General features: G+C 50.4%; 4 protein-coding genes across 4 annotated transcripts; 2 read left to right on the forward strand and 2 right to left on the reverse strand.

Moving 5' to 3' along the window:
- Positions 1–386: 386 nt before the first annotated feature.
- Positions 387–10,113, reverse strand: N7525_001400 (uncharacterized protein; the record flags this gene model as incomplete). Its single annotated transcript, XM_002557956.2, has 3 exons — positions 387–9,924; positions 9,975–10,010; positions 10,058–10,113. 3 exons carry the CDS (start codon positions 10,111–10,113, stop codon positions 387–389), a joined length of 9,630 nt encoding a protein of 3,209 aa, XP_002558002.2.
- A 343-nt stretch (positions 10,114–10,456) lies between these two features.
- On the forward strand, positions 10,457–12,614 carry N7525_001401 (OSTA/TMEM184 family protein; the record flags this gene model as incomplete). Its single annotated transcript, XM_061211879.1, has 6 exons — positions 10,457–10,557; positions 10,642–10,659; positions 10,830–10,917; positions 10,974–11,996; positions 12,052–12,407; positions 12,485–12,614. The coding sequence occupies 6 exons, from the start codon at positions 10,457–10,459 to the stop codon at positions 12,612–12,614; spliced, it is 1,716 nt and encodes a 571-aa protein (XP_061071105.1).
- Positions 12,615–13,194: 580 nt separating this feature from the next.
- N7525_001402 (uncharacterized protein) lies at positions 13,195–14,654 on the forward strand (the record flags this gene model as incomplete). The annotated part of the gene is made up of 2 exons (XM_061211880.1): positions 13,195–13,300; positions 13,357–14,654. The coding sequence occupies 2 exons, from the start codon at positions 13,195–13,197 to the stop codon at positions 14,652–14,654; spliced, it is 1,404 nt and encodes a 467-aa protein (XP_061071106.1).
- Positions 14,655–15,250: 596 nt separating this feature from the next.
- Positions 15,251–19,408, reverse strand: N7525_001403 (uncharacterized protein; the record flags this gene model as incomplete). Its single annotated transcript, XM_061211881.1, has 2 exons — positions 15,251–18,916; positions 18,980–19,408. The coding sequence occupies 2 exons, from the start codon at positions 19,406–19,408 to the stop codon at positions 15,251–15,253; spliced, it is 4,095 nt and encodes a 1,364-aa protein (XP_061071107.1).
- Positions 19,409–19,646: the final 238 nt, after the last annotated feature.

The raw sequence follows: 19,646 nt of genomic DNA on the forward strand, positions 1-19,646 counted from the left end.
AGGTCCCTGGCCTACGATTTTGACGAATCTCTTTTATTATAAAGAGGATGCATTAACACGGTTAATTTTTGGCGATTTTAAATGGTAGATATTGCGGTTTGGTGGGTTTTCGTCGTGTCTCAAGAGGACATACCTCATTCTCAGTTCCGTCTCTTCTTCTTCAACTTCTTGATTCATAGTCCAAAAAAATCTACTGTTTTGGTCTTCTATTCGAGATTCAATATCAGGTCGAAAGAATAGTATGTTTAGGGTTAAGGATATAATGTAATTATGTACAAAAACAACAATGGTATCAGGCAATAAGACAAAAAAACAATAAAGGATCAGGACAGTATCTGAACGAATCCAGAGCAGTTAGACGATGATATCTCCAAAATGGAGAAATATCACGACCCCAGAATCTTGCCATAAGCGTCCTCCACCTCCTTAGCAATCTCCAACAGCGTGACAATAATAATCTGGTGCGTGACATTAGGCAGCTTGTCACGCTGCAACCCGATCCACTCCAAAGGCGGCGTAGCCTCGCCCATATCCCGGAGCTGCGGCGTCTCAATAACCGGCGGCTCAAGCGCAGTATAGGTATACCTGGACTGGGGCACATTGACAACCGCAGTGATCTTCTCCTGTTTCTCGGAGCGAGCACCACCTCCTTCACCACTACCCGGCCCACCAGTGATGCGCACTGCAGACGGCGGCAAGGGCTTGCCAAGGCGAGACGCGAGCGCCCGCGAGTGCGTCTCCCACATATCGCGGATGAAGCTGATGCGCGAGTAGTTCCAGCCGACATCGACTTTGCCCTCGAACGTACTGCGGAAGATGTAGTCGATCTGGTGGGTTCCTGGAGCCTGCCAGGTTTCCATGCTAGCGACCAATCGCGGCACCTTAAGGATCGTTCCACCGCGTGATGCTGCGGCTCGCTCGGCGATCTCGTCAACAGAGAGTTCGTCGAGTTGGGCGGATGTGGGTCGCGTGATGCCGGATAGTGCTACGCGAAGCTGGCCCAGTGTTAGGCCTAGGGCGCTGTGGATTTTGTTGGATTCGAGGGAGACGGCGAAGTGGGCCTCGGCGTCGTAGGCTTCTACCTTGAAGATCTGGTTGTCGAAGAATGAGCTGGGGAATACTCCTAGGTTGACGTGGCGGATCTTCACGACGACTCCGGTGTGTAAAGAGATCGGTGCTTTTTCGGGTTGGTCGTCGTCTTTCTTTACCAAGTCCTTGGCGCCGACATCGATGCGCTCGGTGAGAATAGAAGACTTTCGACGGAGGTACCGCTCTACCTCGCGTAGTGATGTTTTATAGGCTGCTTGGACGTCTTGGATCAAGCGCTGCCACGCCTGGAACAGGGCCAATGTTTGTGATGCTGTTAGTGATGTGCAGAATAGCTGGAGTTTGTCACCTTCCAGGATACTGAAAAGGCGCTGGCTCTGCGCGCCGGACGTGTTTCGAACATTGTACATCAAGAAATTGAACATAGCGATCTGTGCAACTAAGAAAGGTTGGTAGTCGAACGACACCTTGGCTTGGAGGTGATGGAAGGCAATTGTGGCTTGAATCAACGGTGTGTGTCCCGTTTCAACGGAGGCCTCGGGCCATTCGATAGAGGTATGGATTTTCAGCTTTCCAAGTTCGACAATTCCGCTCATTCGACCAGTGCTCTCGATCGCAACTGAGCCGAAATTGATACACATGTTCTGTTCATTGTCGGATGTCTTGCTGGAAGACACCCACAGATCAATAATGGCAAACTGTGCCTTGCCTAGGGTCGAGCCCAAATCGAGTTGTATTTCCACCTTCTCAATCGCGATGGTAGTGTTCCAGGGGAATGCGGACGCTGACGCAACCTGCTGGTATCGTTGCACGATATAGGTCTGCGTTTCAGACGGTTCTGGCTGGACGGTCTCACTCGAGTTGGTTTCATTGTCGGATGGAAGCCAGATCTCCTTGAAGAGCAAAGAGTCTTGAACTTGTTTAGCATTGACTGCGACCTTCATTGGGCTGACACGCAAAATAGCAGACATTCCGTTCATTCGGCCAAGGTGCTTGCTGTTCATCAAGGACAGCACCATGGATTTGACCTCGAAGCTTGCAGTTGATTCATTGGAGTACACATGCTTTACAGAAGCTTCGAGGCTGTTGAAAGCCAAAGAGAGAGCAAGGAATCGGCCCTGCTCTTCTGATAGGACTGTGTTGACAGTCACGTAGACACTCTCGAATCTTGCTGTAGCTGCGACTCTTGCAATAGGCTGGCAGCTTAAGCTAAACTCCTGCTTACAAAACAGCAGTCCTAGGTTGACCTTGCACCGACCAAGGATGCTGGTTGGATCGGCAGCATCAAATGGCTTCTCCTGCATTAGTTTCTGGGACTGTAACTTTGCTTCAGCAGATGGCCTTCTAGTCTGACCCTGCTGATTGCCCATGATCTCCTTGACTGTTGCGGTCATTTGCTTTACGAGGGGAACAAGGGTTGGGTACAATGTATTCGTGGAGGGGTCGACCTTCAACTCTGCATTTAGTGCTGGATCATCGGTACCGTTGTCCTCGAATTGGACCTTGAGCGCCACTCCCGGTGCTCGGAGGGTTGCTGTGGTCGCTGCATCGCCTTGGACATATTGACCATATTTTGCATCGGGGAGTCGGCTACCCTTCCAAGTGGCCGCTAACAATGTCTGGTGATCATGGCCAAGTTTTCCTTGAAGTGTGACAGTGGCGCCTGCAAAGTCAACATCGACGAGAAGAGACCGCAATCGACGGTTGCCGAAAAGGTTGCGATCTTTGTTGGTATTTGTGTTTTCTGGAGAGTCTGCTCTGCTTGCCCAAACAGCCTTGCCTTCACGAAGCGCCTCGCTTGCAGTAGCGAGTGAGTCTTGTATCATACTAGCCGGAATGATAAACTCGGACGTCGCCCGTATGTCCAGAGATTTACCAGCGGCTTGGAAAGCAAGCCACACTTCTTTCCCTTTGGAGGAATACGCCACGTTGAAGACAAGCTCTGGCATAAGGGCTGAATTGAGTGAGCGCTTTCCTCTGTCCGCTCCGAATGGTACCATCTGAAGTTGCATGTTTTCGATTCGAAGTTTGGCTGCGTTCTTCTTCTTATTCGACAGTTCGACTTGCTGGATTGAAAAGACCAAGTCTTCGGGCTGTCGACCAGATTTGGTGTGCATCGTGGCCATGTTCCAAGCAATTTGAATGGTCCGGAACTGTAAAGAGTAAAGAGCATTGAGGAAGGTTTCCGGTGTGGAATCATCGTTGACATGGATTTCGGGAGCAGCGGTGGCTCCGTCTTTCGTATCAATTTGGCCACCATGTCTCAGCTTCCTAAGTCGCTTGACTTCATGGGAAAGGTCGAGAGTCTTGATGCGCTCTTGTGTATAGACAGCAATGTCGACTACGAGGGCTGCTGTCTCAGCGAAAAGTTCGATGTCGAATCTGTCGCTGGTGAAGTGGTATGATCTGGTGGTCTCCCCATTTTCGCGGACCGCAGAGGTTCCCTGAAGCTTGACTCCAGCAGAGAAGCCGCCATATGATTGACTGCTGGCCTTTTCTTGTTTTATAAGCTCAAACTTAATCTGAGAGGCATCGATATTGAACTCGGGATGCTCCATGGCGTACCCCCGATCTAGTCCGTTTTGAAGTCGCATACGCATCATCCCAAGGCTAAAGACCATATCCGCAGAGTATTCTTTGCTATTAAGGCCAGGTGCGGTGGCATGAATTTCAAATCCAGCCATTGTGAGACGGGATTTGTAGAGGATCTCCTGGCCACCAGATGCTGGTTCGGGCTTTGGGGGCACCCTCTGTAGCGACAGCACGTCTTTCAGATGTGACTGGAGCACGTGTAAATTCTGCTTGAGATCATAAATCAGATGGGAAACATCAGGTCCTGTCAAAACAGCCAGGAGACTGCGCACAGCACTGGTTTCTAGACGAATGAGTTCAATAGTGATATCGATCTCGACTTCCTTGCGCTCCGATAAGAGGTTAGCAAGGATTCGCCCGTTTACGGGAGGTATTTCCAGCATGGACAAGACATTCAATCTGTCGCCTTCGCCCGATACGAACATGTGCGAGTTCTTTTTCACATCAAAGTCAACCTCGATTTTGGATTCCTCTGCGGGCATCACAGACATGCGAGCGACTTCACCTGACACAAGGTAGGTTAAAGATGGCAGAAGGCTAAACGTCAACCGATAGTCTTCCAAGAACGTTGCTACATGGAAGGTGTCACGGGTTGGCTTTTTTGATGCAAGGCTCTGGTCGGCTTTTGCTTTTGGTACTTTGACACTATCCATAAGCTGCCGGATGTATCTGACTTCGTCCGCGATAAGTCTGTCTGCTGTGTGCGCCAGGCTGACAGGGTCCTCTTTCATGTCGTAACGAAGCTTCCTGCAGGACCCAGCGAGCTTCCAATCGTGTGTGCGCTCGCTGTCATCTTCCCCAGATGCAAGCGAAAGGTACACGTATGGGTCAGCGATTCTTGACAACATCAGAGTTGTCAATTGACTTTGGAGCTCGGATGAGCATCCTTCAGCACTAAACAATACCGCGAGGTCTTCGGGTTCCGATTCTTTGGTACCAAGCGACTTTTGAACGATCGATCCTCGGAGACCTTTCGCTATCAAAGCAAGCTTAATATTGATACCGTCGAGAGTGATTGAGCCAAAATCAGTGCCAAACATGAACTGGAGTTCGGTGGGTGTTTTCTCTTGGACCTTGTCAACTGGGACATGACCCGGCGACGATTCAAGTGTGATATTCGACATGACCTTGATCACCCCTTCAACAAGGTCCAGAATTTCCCAGCGCAGCCTCAGGGCTGTCGATCCGCAATAAGTCTGCAGGGTGATGAGTTTCTTGCCGCTCACCCCTTCGGCTTCAGCCGAGTATGGAGCAAATGATGCAACAGTGGACAGATTCCCTATTATCAAATCGCTTTCTCTTGGGCCAGGATCCATGGAGAATCGGAGTGTTTGGACTGTGGAGGATAGGAACATCGAAGGCTGGGAAGTTTGCCGTTCAGCAGCGTGCGGCCAAACACGGCGCATGACATAGCTTTTAGCAACATGTGCAAGGTCCCAAGCTCGCCAGTGGTCAAAGCCGGACAACACAGCTTTTTCGGCATTCGCCGGCAGAGGAAAGTCATCATACAAGCATTGCTGCTCCAACTCACGCTTGTGATGAGTAGGTAGGCCTTCGTAAATCTTGCGAATGCGAGATATGATTTTCCAAGAGTCATGCTGCCGCAAGTGAGTCGAAGCAACCCTGAGGACGTATGATATGCGAGCAAGAAATATTGGATCCGGTATGTCAGCAGCCGATTGGGTGAGGGAGTACAGGAGGTATTGTAGGCGCTTCTCGCTGGATATTAAAACCCGTTGGAAGGATGACGCGACAGAATCAAACATAGTCGTGGCTCGACGAACCAGAAATGCAAGACGCTCCACAGACTTTGCTGATGTCATTGTATTGAATGTTCGCATCTGAAGATTAGCACGAACATTGGGCGAGGTCACTAGCCAGAAATTCATATCTTCTATGTGAGAGCTGAACACAGCCTTCTCGTGGAAAGAATCTGCTCGACTACCCTCGATGGAAATTGAGACGTGGTCCGCTGCCGCATGAACTGTCACATCTTGTTTGAGACCTTCAAGCAGATCCCCTTTCTGACGTTGAACCTTTCTCCGGAACTCAGTATGCAGACGACGGACCTCAATGCTGTAATCATCCCGGAACTCGATTTGATTATTGTCGGGAGCCTTAGACACGTCAACTAGTCGTAATCGGATAGACGGAACACGAAGAGCAACAGCCGTTGAAATTTTAGGTTGACTCATGGCGTTGTCGTAGCCGACAATGTTCGGTACCACATCCTTTTGAAGCGAGTCAATGATTCGCGTAGGATGCTTCGGTTCCAACCCGTCCAGTAAGGTAGCTAGACTTAGAAGGAATTTAGGTGTACAAAATCCACGGATACCAAGAGGGAGGTTGCACGCAAGATTTGTGTATTTCGTTTGATCATCATCAAATGTGAGAAACACGGACTTTTGATCCATCGCAAAGTCTTCACCCGTTGTATCACCATCATCTGTAAATGGCAACGGAAGTTCAGATGTATCCAGCTGAAGCTTGTAGTACGAGAAATGTGGCATTATCCACGGGTTTGCGTCTCTTGTCGCAGAACGCGAGGATGCGGCTGCCTGGAGTCCGTGGTTTGGTCCATCTCTCGACTGGCCATTTCTTGAAACAGACCCGCTCGATCCCCCGGTAGGCAGGAAAGGTCGTGATCTAGAAACAGGATCTGAGGCTGCTCCAGGGCTGTTGGCAGTGTGTATCCGGACACTCTTCATGCTTGACGCTTCTGACTGGACAAGAAAACTCTTGGCGCTTCTAGTTGCACGAGGACCTAAAGGTTCCTGGTATGACGGTGCATCAACAGAGCTAATCCTGTCATGAATAGGCTCAGGCATTGAAGGTATGGCCATGGTCGGAGGGAATACGTCGTCATCAGGAGGAAGGGTTGAAGCTGGGCCAGTCTCCTCCCAGTCAAAAAGCAACCACTGTGCCCTGTGGGTCCGCTGATCATGTATTTTGATATGTTCTTGCTGGAGTCGTCGACTTTCGGCAATATCAGATTTGCGTAAAGCCATCTTCAGCCCAATGGTGAGTTGAAAAAGTCCTATGGGGGAGATCATTTCTCCTGCTGATAGATTGTATTGTGAAACAGACTGGCGATCAACGGCAGCGATCGATATATCCGGAACGAGAAGGCTCATGCGTTTCGAAAACTTTGTGTTTGCCCAGTCGTTGAAGTTCACATTCAAGGGCCGCGTGCTCAAAATCACAGCTGTTTGGTCCAGTAGCACGGAAATGTGAATCGAGTCAACCTTGGCTCTCAAGAAAGTCACGTCAAATAGAAGCTCCGGGAACAGCGTTGGCAACGCATTTTCGTCATTGTCAAACGAGATATCAAAGCTCTTCAATGATGAAGCTAAACAAGCCAAGAAATCGGTGGAGCATTCTCCGACAATTCTACCGACATCAAAATCCCAATTACAAACGTAGGTTGGTTCAAGTGGCGGCAAACCAAACAGTCGATGGCCATAAACTGAGATTCCATCAACGAACAACTGAGCACTAGAGATAGTGGAAGGGCCATCCAGTTGGGTGGTCTCCAAATCAATTTTAAGCGGGGCGATGGAGAATTGCAAGTCCATGTAGTAGTTTGTAAAGCGTAAATCCACTTCGAGCGAGGCTGCGCTAAGTCCCATGCACTTTGAGTGATCATAGATATTCACAGGAAGCAAAGCACGGGGGCCGTCAACCGTGACACGCACAAGAACATCCATATCATTGGACTTTCGGTTTGGGTTGATGCCTGTGGGATTTGACGGTGGTTCATCGGCACAGACCAGCTCTTGATATTCTTCAAGTGTCTTAAAGTGCATCTCTTCGCCAAAATAGTTCTCTCTGATCGTCATGAAACTCTTGATCAAAAACCCGAAAAGGTACAGACGAGGTGAAGTTCCATCGATGTTGAGAATCAACGTGTCGGTCAGTTCCGGGGATGTTGACTGGAAATAATTATAGGAGCCGTCAATGAACAGCTTCTCAAGAGTGGCCATGGATTTCTGCGGCAAAAACTCATGGAGGGTATCCCATAGAGGAGTTGTGTAGTCCACGCCGCCATCTTCAAGGTTGACCCTGAACTCGATCGCATTTTGTTCAGGTTGGTATTGGTTCAATGGAATCATGACATTCGACGTCAGGCGCTTGCCTTTGATGACAATGAATCGGTTGTCCTCTAGATCCGAAGGATTGCTGACGATGTTTCGGTCGTTGACATTAATGTAAAGTTGGAAGTCGGAGAAATTGAGATCGAGGTTGTAGATAAAAGGAACAAATGCGTAGTAGTCCGAAGGCGGTCCCGAAGCCCAGTCACTCACAAGATCTGTGAGAAGGAATATATGATCGCGTAGGAGAAACAATTGTAGGTCCTGGCTTTCGGCAGTAAATCTCCAGGAGCGAAGACTATTCCAGGAGAGCGGGTTGGATAGATCGCAAGTGACCTGTTGCCGAGGACATTGCCAAAGCAAGCCATGGTTGATGCTAGATGATAGCCGTGACTCCCGCAAGTCGATAGAGAGTTCGTTGCGAAACCCTGCGTTCGATCCCACCATGTCCATGGTATAATTGATGGTAGAGTCGGCGGCAACACAAAGGGAGAGCCACCCAAAAGGGCGAATCTCAGGGCCAAGGTAGCCCTTTTCACCTTCTTTGGCTCGTGCATTCTTCTGCTCATTTGGTTTCTTTGCTCTCGATGCACCCCCAACGGCATCAGCTCGACCCTTCCATTGCCAATCCTTGGAAGACTCTCGTGTTGGAATTCGCAATGTCAATTCCTTATTGATTTCCACACGCAACCTAAATGCCGTGCTTTGGCGTAGAACACCGGGGGCTAGTTGCTCTGTCACCTCAGCGCTGCGATAGAAGTTTGGAAAAAAGACATTCTGTAGGCCAACCCGCTCCCTATCAGCCCACGGTCCGTAATTTATCGTACCTCCGTCAATCTTGAGGTCAATCCCCCATTCGGGAGGAGGGGCATGATTGATATTGATATCCATTGATTGAGACTGAACAGTTGACGTTGGTGGAATAATGACTCGTCCAGGGACATCCCAGAAGTAGGCTATATTCAAGCTGGGGCTATCCACGATGGTAGAAAACCTGCCATATTCGACTGAGGTCCATTTTTCATGGTCATCCTCGGTATCTTCGTCCAGATACCGAGAGAGACCGGTCCAGCGGACTTCAGGAAACTCTGCCTGGCTCCTCGGCATACTGTTGGTGTACCTGCCATTGTCATGGAATGATTCGACAGATGTCTGAAAATATGGGACCAAGTCCCGAATGCTGTGCCAAACTCTGCGCCTCTGGAATTGGTAGTTGAAGATATTTTGCGGTTTTTTCTTCGATTTGGGCTCTTTCTCATGCACCGCACCTAGGTCTTGGGCGGTCGCCGACTGGTTCTGTTTGAAGTCTGGGTTTGGCCGCATTTGAATCACCGGATTATTGAGTTGAAATGAAAATATTTGGCGATACAAATCAAGTGGGCCTGAATTGGAAGCATCGATGGTACCCGTCCCAGTGTTGAATGTCGTTGTCAGCACAGATCGAGTATGCTCATTTCCCATGACAATAGCCCCTTTCTGGCAATCCAGCTTTATGGGCAGGAGTTGTAACATGTTGGACACAGGGTCCGATAGTTCTGATTCCCGGATAGTAGTCTGCGACGCAACCCCGCCCCTCTCACTCGCGCTGCGCTCTGACATAGGTTTCATAGTCGGACGATAGTCAGGGGTATCTTCAGAGTCCAAGTCGTTGCTTCCGTTGCCATCTTCTCCCGTCGGGTGAGACCCTGGAAGGGTTGAACTGCCGTTGTCTAAATCAACATTATTGGGAGAGTATCCAAAGCCGGTAAGGATACTGTCGTAGGCGGGAGTCCGGTTGTAGACAAACCACTCGAGGCCATATGCATTGATAGTAATCCGGCATGGCAACTCGGTTGTCTTCCCCATGCCACCTTGCTCCCCCAGATTGTCGTCCGTTCCGTCGCTCGAGGACCTCGGATGTCCTTCCCTTGCGGTATGATGAGCAAGACCTGCATTGCGTCGGAGCCCCACCAAGTCATTTCGTTCAACTGCGCGCGTCCAGTAGCGCCATGTTATAAATCCCCCATGAATGAAGATTGTCTCGTTCACGCCATGGTACCGAATGCCCTTGAAGAAGATTCTCCCACCGAGTAGGGAGACTTGAAGCGCGTTGATATCGACGTATGCGCGATAATAGTGCCAGGTGTATGCTCGAATCGCGTAAGATATGATGTTCGCGAATAGTCGATTGAAGTAGAGCAAAAAGAACAGAGCGCTGTGTCGGTTATCAGCGTAATCCAGCCTTGTTGAACGGCGCAAACTTACAGGATGCAAGAGACAATCAGTTCCAAGAGGAAGAACCTAAATCTATCAGTATGAGAGCCATGGTCCAAGCAGCGATTCCTTACCAATTGAAGCTTGGATCCGGCGTCAGGAAGGTCGATGTCAAGCTTGCACTACCCATCTCTCTCCGCCAGCCAACATGGACAGCGTCGGCGCGATAGAACGCGAATGACGAGGTAAACTTGGCCTCTCAATCATCGACACCAAACTGGCTGGGTCAAATATCCTGGAAGTCGCAGGGTGAGAACGTTGTTTAGGAAGTCCGAGAGCGGTGTCACGAGAAGATCGTCATCGGACAACACGCCTCCTCATTCCGAACCAACATTTCTCCAGCTCGATTATCCCCCCATTTCGGTCTTGACCAGCATGTTTTGCCCCTCTATCGACTCCGCGGAATGAGCTGGATTATCTCCGCAGGCAAAAAGCGGTCCCCAACCCGTACTTGTCCCTAAGTTTCAACAATCATGACGACCGCAGCTGGCGGAGGAACAGGCTCCAGCCTGGCACGCGCAATTATTATTGTCACAGGTGTCTCGGCTTTGGTTTCCTCTCTCTTATCCCTTGTGTGAGTTTAATTTATCTTGCGTATCTTAGCCCATAGGCGCGGTCGTTGTAGACTCCTGAGCTAACATGCTGTCTCGAACCGCAGGTCCATATGGTTCCAAACGTACGAGCTTATACCGTCCCAATTCGAGAACAATGGCTCATCATATATATAGCAAAAACTACCGGAAACCCTTGCTCCAACGCTATGTGGTGCGCATATTGTTGATGTCAGTATTGACTCGAGTGTCAGCTCAGGGGGCGGGGACAAGGAGCAGCGCTGACTGAGCTTAGGGTCCCGATTTACGCAGTATCATCATGGACGAGCATAGTGTCACTGAGGGCAGCTCAGTTTCTGGATCCTGTTCGCGATATCTACGAGGTATGTGGGGTCCTCGACTGTTCGGATAGGCCCGTATTAACGGATGGCATTGGCAGGCATTCACTATCTATACCTTCTTCCAGCTCCTCATCAACTTCCTCGGCGGCGAGAGGGCCGTGATTATCATGGCTCATGGCCGCCCTCCTGTCTCCCATGCCTGGCCTCTCAATCACTTCCTCCCAAAGGTTGACATCTCGGATCCCCACACCTTCCTCGCTGTCAAACGTGGTATCCTACAGTATGCTTGGTTGAAGCCCATTCTAGCTCTCGCCTCAATCATAATGAAGGCTACCGACACGTATCAAGAGGGCTATATTGGGCTGGGATCTGGTTACCTCTGGACAGGTATCATATATAATGTCAGCGTCACGATCAGTCTCTACTCCCTTGCTATGTTCTGGGTTTGTCTGCATGATGACCTCACGCCATTCCGCCCAGTTCCCAAATTCCTCTGCGTTAAACTTATTATTTTTGCTTCATATTGGCAAGGCTTCTTCTTGTCGATCCTACAGTGGCTGGGAGCGCTTGGTAGTGTCGCTGGGTACACCCCGGATAACCTCGCGGCGGCCATTCAGGACAGTCTCATCTGTTTTGAGATGCCATTGTTTGCTATGGCTCACTGGTATGCATTTTCGTGGCACGACTATGCGGACCCGACCATCTCAGCTGCACGCATGCCCGTAAAATACGCGATGCGCGACGCCTTTGGCGTGCGGGACTTGGTTGAAGACACGAAGTTCACCATTCGCGGTAAGAATTACGGATACCGGCTCTTTGACTCGGGTGACAATATCATCCCGCATGAGGAGTCAGGCTCGCGGGTGAAGCGAGTAATGGCCGGCATGAGGTATGAGCGTGGAGGCAAGGCAAAATATTGGATCCCCAAACCGGGTGAAGCCAACAGTCGCACGCCTCTATTGAGCGGTGAACCCAGTGAGCGCGGCCCCAGAAGTGAGCGGGCCAGTCAGACATCGAGAGAGAGATTCCGATCTTATAGTGAAATCGACGAAACCGCAATGGATGATGAGGATGAGCGACTATTCCTCAATGCTCGCGCACTGGAATTTGGAGACTGGAATGTAAGTTATCCTGATGCGGGTTGTTCGTTCTGATTGCAATGCTGACCGCGCATAGTACCCGGTGATTACCGCCAACGAGGTGCCAAGGGACCAACGGCTGCCGCCGTCGCGGAGAAATCAAGATTCAAACCGAGGGGCAGATGTCAAAAAGGCCCGTAGGCACAGGAAAAGCCGTGCATCAGATGGTGAGACCAAGCAAAGTCCCAAACCAAAATCCAATAAACCTGGCCCAAGCTCGGCGACTCCCGGTCCCTTGCAGCGAAACGTCAGCTCCACCAGTTCGGGCGGTACGCAGCGCAGCCAGCTGGTTGACCTTGTTGTGGAGAATACGGAGGCCGAGGAGGAAGACCGAGCTCAAATACAGAGAGAGTATGGCACTGCCTGGGCAGAGCCTGAACCTCGACGATTCTCGTAAGTTCCCGAATCATTGGCAGGTAGCAGCCCTAGAAATCTCCAGCAGAGTTACTAACCCAGGCTCTAATTTCCAGAAGGCTTTCCGATGAACCAATTGAAGAAGAGGCTGAAGCCAACTCGGCACAGCCAGAGTCTAGTCATGACGAAAATCGGCCCAAATGGGCCTACAACGACTTAGAGCAGGACAATGTATGGGGCAAATAGGGCATTCTGCAGTGTACTTTGGCTCTTTATGCCTGGATTCTGATCATCTACCTTATTTACTCATTTACTCATACTTAACCTGGTATATTTGTATCTGTGCTCTGTACATATCCTTCAAACCGAAACCAGAAGAATGCAAAACATTATGAAACTTCAAGAAATTCTAAATAGAATTACCCTTTCAATCTCTGTAAGCGCCCAAGTTGCTCATCACAATAAAAAAGTACTTCACAGGGTATAGCTTGAAAGAATAAGCACAGATGTGATAACTCCACCAGGCGCTAACGAATAGCAATGCTTCAATCAGCTCCGTCACCGACGATCAATGGTGCTAAATGCGCTGGCACCAGGATGTATTGCTTTACTGGGTATAGCCCCGGTTTATTAGTGCCAACGATGGTGTGTACCTGGACTAATTGGGTAAGGCGCGCATGTTTGGGCTTCGAGGATGGGATGTTCCCATCCCGTCTGAGGGGCTGATTTGCCTGTGCAACTAATTTGTTCCTTTCCTTTGTTTCTCTCTTTCCCTTACCTTGAAGGTGATGGACTGATTTGATTCCTCGATGCGCTGGTCGCCATCATGCTGGCTTTGGAGAAGGCAGGGTCGTTATTCACTGGTTGGATACGATCATGTCTGACATGTCTACCGGGCCAGGACGGTAGTGAACCTAGAGAAGAGGGGAAAGGTATGTGTGCAATACACATCAAAACTCTAGAGATGGTGGACTAATACGTTTTACAGGCGTTGAGCGAGAGATGAAAGTATGCCACACTCAACCGCACCTTGTTCCACCTATGAAGCTGGTGGTATATGATGACCTCCCAAGTCCAAGTATCCATCAACATCGGAGCTCACTGTCATCATGGCTAAACGACAGCCGGAACTTGGCCTCCCGAGCCTCCAACCGGGCAAGCATGTCTTTAAAACGGTCTTCAACTACCCCGTTGAAGATCGGCGCACCTTCAGACTTTCGCAGAGTCCAATCCTTCCATGACCACCCGTCACAGTCATTCCATTCTCCTCCACCACCAATTTATCAACCATTGGACCTCCGCATCCATCGATCAGGCAATCGATTGTCCGACCTACCTTCATTCGAAACCTTCCAACTAAACGAGAGCACCCAGCGCAAGACGCTACTGGTGCCCCCTCGTGCGCTCACGACTTCAACCGGCGTTCGAGATCGATATTGTCAAAAGACATCTGTAGTCTCTCGCAAGCCAGTGGGATCCCGGAAACGCCAATCACTTGGGAACAGGGAGCCACTGGTCGTCGAAGAGCCCGTTCGTACCACTAGTACTCTAGTTCCGCATTTCTCCAAGCTCATTCCCACCGAGATACCTCTTCCAGAAACTCAGGCAGCATCTCCAGTCCATGGCAGGTCAAGATCGGAAGGGCACAAGCTTACATTGAATACCCCATCGCCAAGCGATGCAAAAGCTAGCCAATCTTGCGGAAGAGTGCCTCGGACTCCAACTGCATCCAAGAGCATGTACACAGAGTCACCGGATACGTCCCCGTCCAAGTACTCAGTAATATCCAAGGACAGCCCTTCGTCAGCCAGCTCGCGCACGATGCCATCACATATCTCATCACCCTGTCGCTCCATTCATCTCCCCGAGAACCGAGACACAATTGATTCAGTCCCTTCCTCTCTTTCAAACCGTGTAACTCAATGGATGTTCCCTACCCCCACCAAGGCCTTTCTGCCCCCAAAGCAAGCCTTTGTGCCCGGCGGCAATGGGTTCAATTGGGAGCGTACCCGTACGCTGAGCGGAACCACAGTCGCATCGACTACCACGACCATCACCGGCGGCCCGAGAGCACGGAACAATAGCTCCATCTCTAGTGCCTTTTCCACTGCTATCACTCCCCGCACCTCATTCCAGGTTCCCTCATCTGCTGCAGAAAAGGATGTTGATTCTGGTGTCTGCTACCCGACCATCTTCGAGGGCCAGCAGCATCACCATCAGTTCTCTCCGTATCAGGACAAGGGACATATGCGGTACCACGAGTCCGGTATTGGGGTAGCGTTTTGAGTTCTCTGAAGCTTCACTTTTTTGGCGCTTTTTGGATTTTGATACCTAATGAGCTACCTAGTCTCTTTCTTTCCCTCTTTCGGTTTTGAACTTTTTTTGGACTTGGTCGGATGATTGCTAGGTATTTGCTTTTGGGCTCGATTTTGTTTTTCCATTGCGCGTTGGAATACCCGCTTCGACCTCGGTTGGTTACTTCTTTGCTATTCGAGGGAATTAATGACGGTACATAGCTTACCTATGTAGGGAAGTAATAATGAATACAGTCTCGATATGACTACGTGGGATCTGATATAGGTACATAATATTCTAAGAAGGATTCTAGGGACAGCAACATTTATGCGACGGAAACGCAGACCTCGGGGGTTTAAGGTCCAGGCCGACACATGGCATCCCAGGCCATGATATCCGATCCATCTAGAATATAAGTTAATTGTACACAAAGGCTGACGCTAACTATCTCTGGAGGGTATCTCAAAAAGGACAATGTAGCTGCCAGAAAGAACAAATAGGGTACAAGTTTGAAAAAAATGATGAATGTCATGTACAACCAACCACAAAAGATCCATGTCCTGGCGTTTATACAACGAACCAGAGCTTCAGTCCGTGGTCACTATCTCCACACCGTCCGGAGCAGGAGTACTTATGGAGCCGGTTTTGCGGTGTTTCTGCATGCCCAGAATTTGCCAGGCACGACCCATCATGCCATGACCTAAGCCCTGGGGAAATTCGACAGAAGCCTTGTGAGCATGTCTAGAGGCGCGATCACGCATTGCGCGTTCCTGCTTGGCGACGGCCAGTCGGTCCTGCTCACGCTCATGATTAACAATTTCGTCGCGCCATTCGGCCCAGTGCTCGAAGTTCTCGCGCTGCTGGAGTACTTGGTAACGGAGGCGGGTCTTGGTCGGACGCCAGGCAGTGCGGCCGGCGTTGTCGTTGTTGTCACTAGCTGGAGCTGCCATCGTGGACTTGAGATCGGGGACACGGGACTCCTTGGTCAGTTTGAGGAGATGAGTCATGACGTCCCGACTTTCGAGGGCAGTGCGTTGGATCTTCTCTTGTTCGGGGGTTGGCTTGGCACGTGCGAGTGGCGCATCAAGCCAGGCGTGCATTTCGCTAGATCGCTGGACGGAGTATGGGTCGAGGATGTTCGAACGGCGGTTTTCCTCGCGCAAGAATCGCACAGCTGCTTGGAGGCTTGCCACCTCAGCGCGGAGAGACTCGTTCTCATCCATGGCAGCCAAAGAGGCCTCACTGGCGATGACGGCGCCATTACCCGTGGCCGTTAGACCGGTTGTTCCAGACATGCGCTTCATTCGCTCAAGACGAGCTACGAACTCGTCTCGCTCTGCTTCGGCAGTCTGAAGCTCCTTCTTTTGTTGCTCAACTGTTTTTTCGAGTTCACTCCCTGCTTTTTGAATTTCGTGGATCTTGGCTTCGAGGTCTTTGACCATGGCAGCCTTCTTGCTTGCCTCTCGCATCCTAGATTCAAGATGCTCAATTTTTAGGCCCTGCTCTTCGAGGGTATTGTCCTTGGCTCCAAGTGAGGCGGACGCCTCGTGAATCTCATTTCTCAATTGGCGGATCTCCTCGTCTGCATCAGGGGATGTCATCTTGTTGGACTTCAATTCCGCAGCACGGGCAACCCAGGGGAATGCGGCCCTCTCAAACTCTGTTGTGCGAGACAGATCTGATGAGATGGAATCAAGCTCCTCAAACTGGTCGCCTATTTCCCGCAATTTGGTAAAGAGCAACGAAACAGGGTCGTTACTCTCATTCAAGGTTTCGGATGACGAGGCAAAAGACACGGCGGCCTGGAACATGCAGTCCAAAACCTCCTCCGGACTGAATGGTTCCGTGCGGCCTTCATCGCTCGTGAGGACAACAAGGTTCTCGCCGAGCTTTCGAGAAAACTCTGAAAGTTGCTTGGTTTCATTTTCGATCTTCTTGAAGGGTTCGTCGGCGTCCTTTGGAAGTGCAAGTGACCTCGAACGCAGATCATCAAGAGACCGGCTGATCTTACCCATTGCAACCTTATATCCGCGGGCCTGAGAGGCGAAAGCGTCCAACTTGTTCAGAGCAATCATGTTTTCCTCATCGCCTTCTGCCGCGGCAGCCATCTTGGAGCTGATAATGAGCTTGACGCGTGAGATTGCACCAGCCGAATGCTCAATATACGATTGAGACAGATGGGCCCGCATACACAGCTCATCGGCGAACATCTCCAAGCTGGAAGGAAGAAGGGTCTCAGCAAGGTGTGCGAGGAGAGCGATAGACCGCTGCAATTCGACTGCAAGCTTTGCAAGATTCACTTCGTCCTTCTTCATTGGTTCGATCCAGAAGTTCAACATGCGCTCCACTGGCTCCATTTCGAACAATGCGACCTTGATGCTGGCAAATTGTTCGGGCGAGCAAGCTGTGATATAGTTCACAAATCGATCACACACATGAGAGATCCACATAAGATATTCCAAAACCACATGAGCTTGGAAAAGTTCTTCGTTGGAGACCACTGAGTGCTCAGATCCCTTTTCTTGCAGAGTGCTACTCATAATATTGGCTTTGAATCCGACCCGCTTGAATCGAAGCAAAGCCTGAATAGAATTCCTCTCCCCTTCAAAGTACTCTGGAAGATAGAGCTTGATCATCGAAAGGTGCTGTGCATTTTCCTCGGACTCCATACGGTTGAGTTCGACATCGATAGATTTGGTCAGGGCCTTGGATTGATTGGCCTGTAGTTTCATATTCAAATCTTGCATCTGGCGGTGGCGCATTGCATTTTCGGTGGTCTCTGCCTCTGAAACTTGCTTGGTTGTGCGCATATCATCCAAATCACACTGCAGGTTCGTTACCAAATCCCTGAAACGAGTTAATGTGTATTCAAGATCTTCGATAACTTCGTCCTGTTGTGTGATCTTTCGACATTGCTCGCTGAACACACTCTCCCGGTACTCGATTTCTTCCTGAAGTTGCTTCTCAGTCTCAATATGGGTGTACTCCATCTCATCGCTAATCTCCTTGAGAGATTCCAAATCTTCGATGGCAGCTTTCAGCTCATTAATCTCGTCCTGGTAGCGCATGTTTTTGTCTGCCAACTCTTCAATCATTTCCTCGGCTCCCAGTGCTGTCTCGAGCTGCTGCTTGAGATCATCGACATTGGTCTCAGCCACCAAGAGCCTCTCTTTTGCAGCCTCGTAATCAGACTTGACAGCAGCATACTCCTCGAGGTCGTCCTCCAATTCTTTGATCTGGGACCGAAGGTCTGACTCCTGCTGCTGAGTCATATCTCTCAAGCGAATGAGCGCCTCGCGGAGACGTTCATTGGTTTTCTCCATCTGAAGCCACCCATGAGTGGTTCTGTCTTCGGGTGTGGTTTCCTGGCTGTATTCTTCATTCTCCTCTCGGAGAACCTCGACCTCCAAACTCAGCTCATCCAACCTTAACCGTAGCGCTGCACACTCGTGTTTGAATGCCTCCGCTGTCTCCTCTGCCATTTCACGGTCAAGGGTAGCCATTTCCATGAGCGATTCATGCTCTGCCTGCATTCGTTCCACGTCGTCAGAACGAGTCTCAAGTTCTTTTAGCTTTTTTCGCAGCTCAGTAACTTCCATTTGTTGCGGTTGATACTTGGCCTGCAGTTTCTGGATGATCGTTTCGAACTTATCACGCTCAGCCTGGAGTTGTTCAAGGGTCTTCAGCTTCTCCTTGTCGTCGGCTCGTTTCTTTTCCATGACTTTGAGCTTGGCATTGAGTTCTTCGAGCTCGCGATTGACTGCACTGCTCTGCCCTTGGCGTTGGGATGCAGAAAGCGGCGCCCCAGGGCGTGAGATTGCTGGTCGTGTAGCAGTCATCGACTGTCGAGAGGTCTTCGGCGCAGTGGCTCCATCTTGCGCACCCTCCCCTTCAGTGTCAGGCGACTCAGTATCGGTCGGATCTCCCGATCGCCCGTTCATGGTCGCGTCTCCCCCATCCGATGACTTTGTATTGGCAACCTGCCGTAGTGAAGGACGCTTTGTCAATCCTGCGGACGATGAGGCAACGGTACTTTGGGAACTTGGTCTTGAACCTCTGGCTGCTGGTCCAGAGACCGACGGTCGCGAGCCTCTGGGGGCTGTAGGTTGTGTTGGAGAAGGACCCAGTGAGCTTCTGGCGCCAGGGGCTAGTCGGGGTCGATTAGACGCCACTGTAGAGGTGCGGGAAGTACTCCCGATGGATGGGCGACCCGAAGCCGTTGCGAGCTGTTTCGTTGGGGACTTTGTGGGTGACTAGAAACATAAGATTTTGGGTTAGCATGATAGGAGGGAACGCCTTCGCAGGACATGACATACTCGGAGAGACGATCGAGCGGCCATACCCTTCGGCGCCGGAGTAGGAGTTGAGGCTGCATTGGTGCTCTGTCGCCTCGCTGCCGTAGGAGGTAACCCAGTTTGCTTCCGCATACCAGCTGAAATCCCAGGTTTGGGCTGCGATTTGCTCCCTGCGGCGCTGGTAGCCGGTTTGGTGGTTTGTTTACTCCCGGGCTCGAGCTGGACAATCTTACCAACCACTGTTGGGCGGACAAACATGCCGTGTCCTGGATCGCAATCAAAATACCGTTCGCCTTGGACTGCGCCATCGTTTTTGCCGGTGGCTTCATCTAACTCAAGGCCTATCCACTGTCCGTCCGCAAAATGGGTGGTGCCAATGAAGCGCACTGTTGCTTGCCGCCCGTCAGGCAGCTCGATCACCGTGCCTATAGATAAGGCTTTGCCAGACATTTTGAATAAGTTCAAGAGCTACGGTGAGCTCTTGAGCGATAACCGAGAAGTTCTGGTTGTTGTGAGAACGGAAACGCGGCAACTCCTGAGTCCAGCGGAGCGTGTCAAGTGGTTGGACTGCCTGAGGCAGAAACCTCTAGTTTATGATGTAGATCACTACACGCATTGATGAAAAGTGCAGCTAACTAATTGTTTCTTTATGGTATCATTTGAACACTGCTTGATTTTCACATAGTCC

The sequence above is a fragment of the Penicillium rubens genome, assembly GCF_028828025.1.
Source record: "Penicillium rubens strain IBT 27055 chromosome Unknown utg000001l_segment0_segment0, whole genome shotgun sequence".
NCBI classification, from domain to species: Eukaryota; Fungi; Ascomycota; class Eurotiomycetes; order Eurotiales; family Aspergillaceae; genus Penicillium; species Penicillium rubens.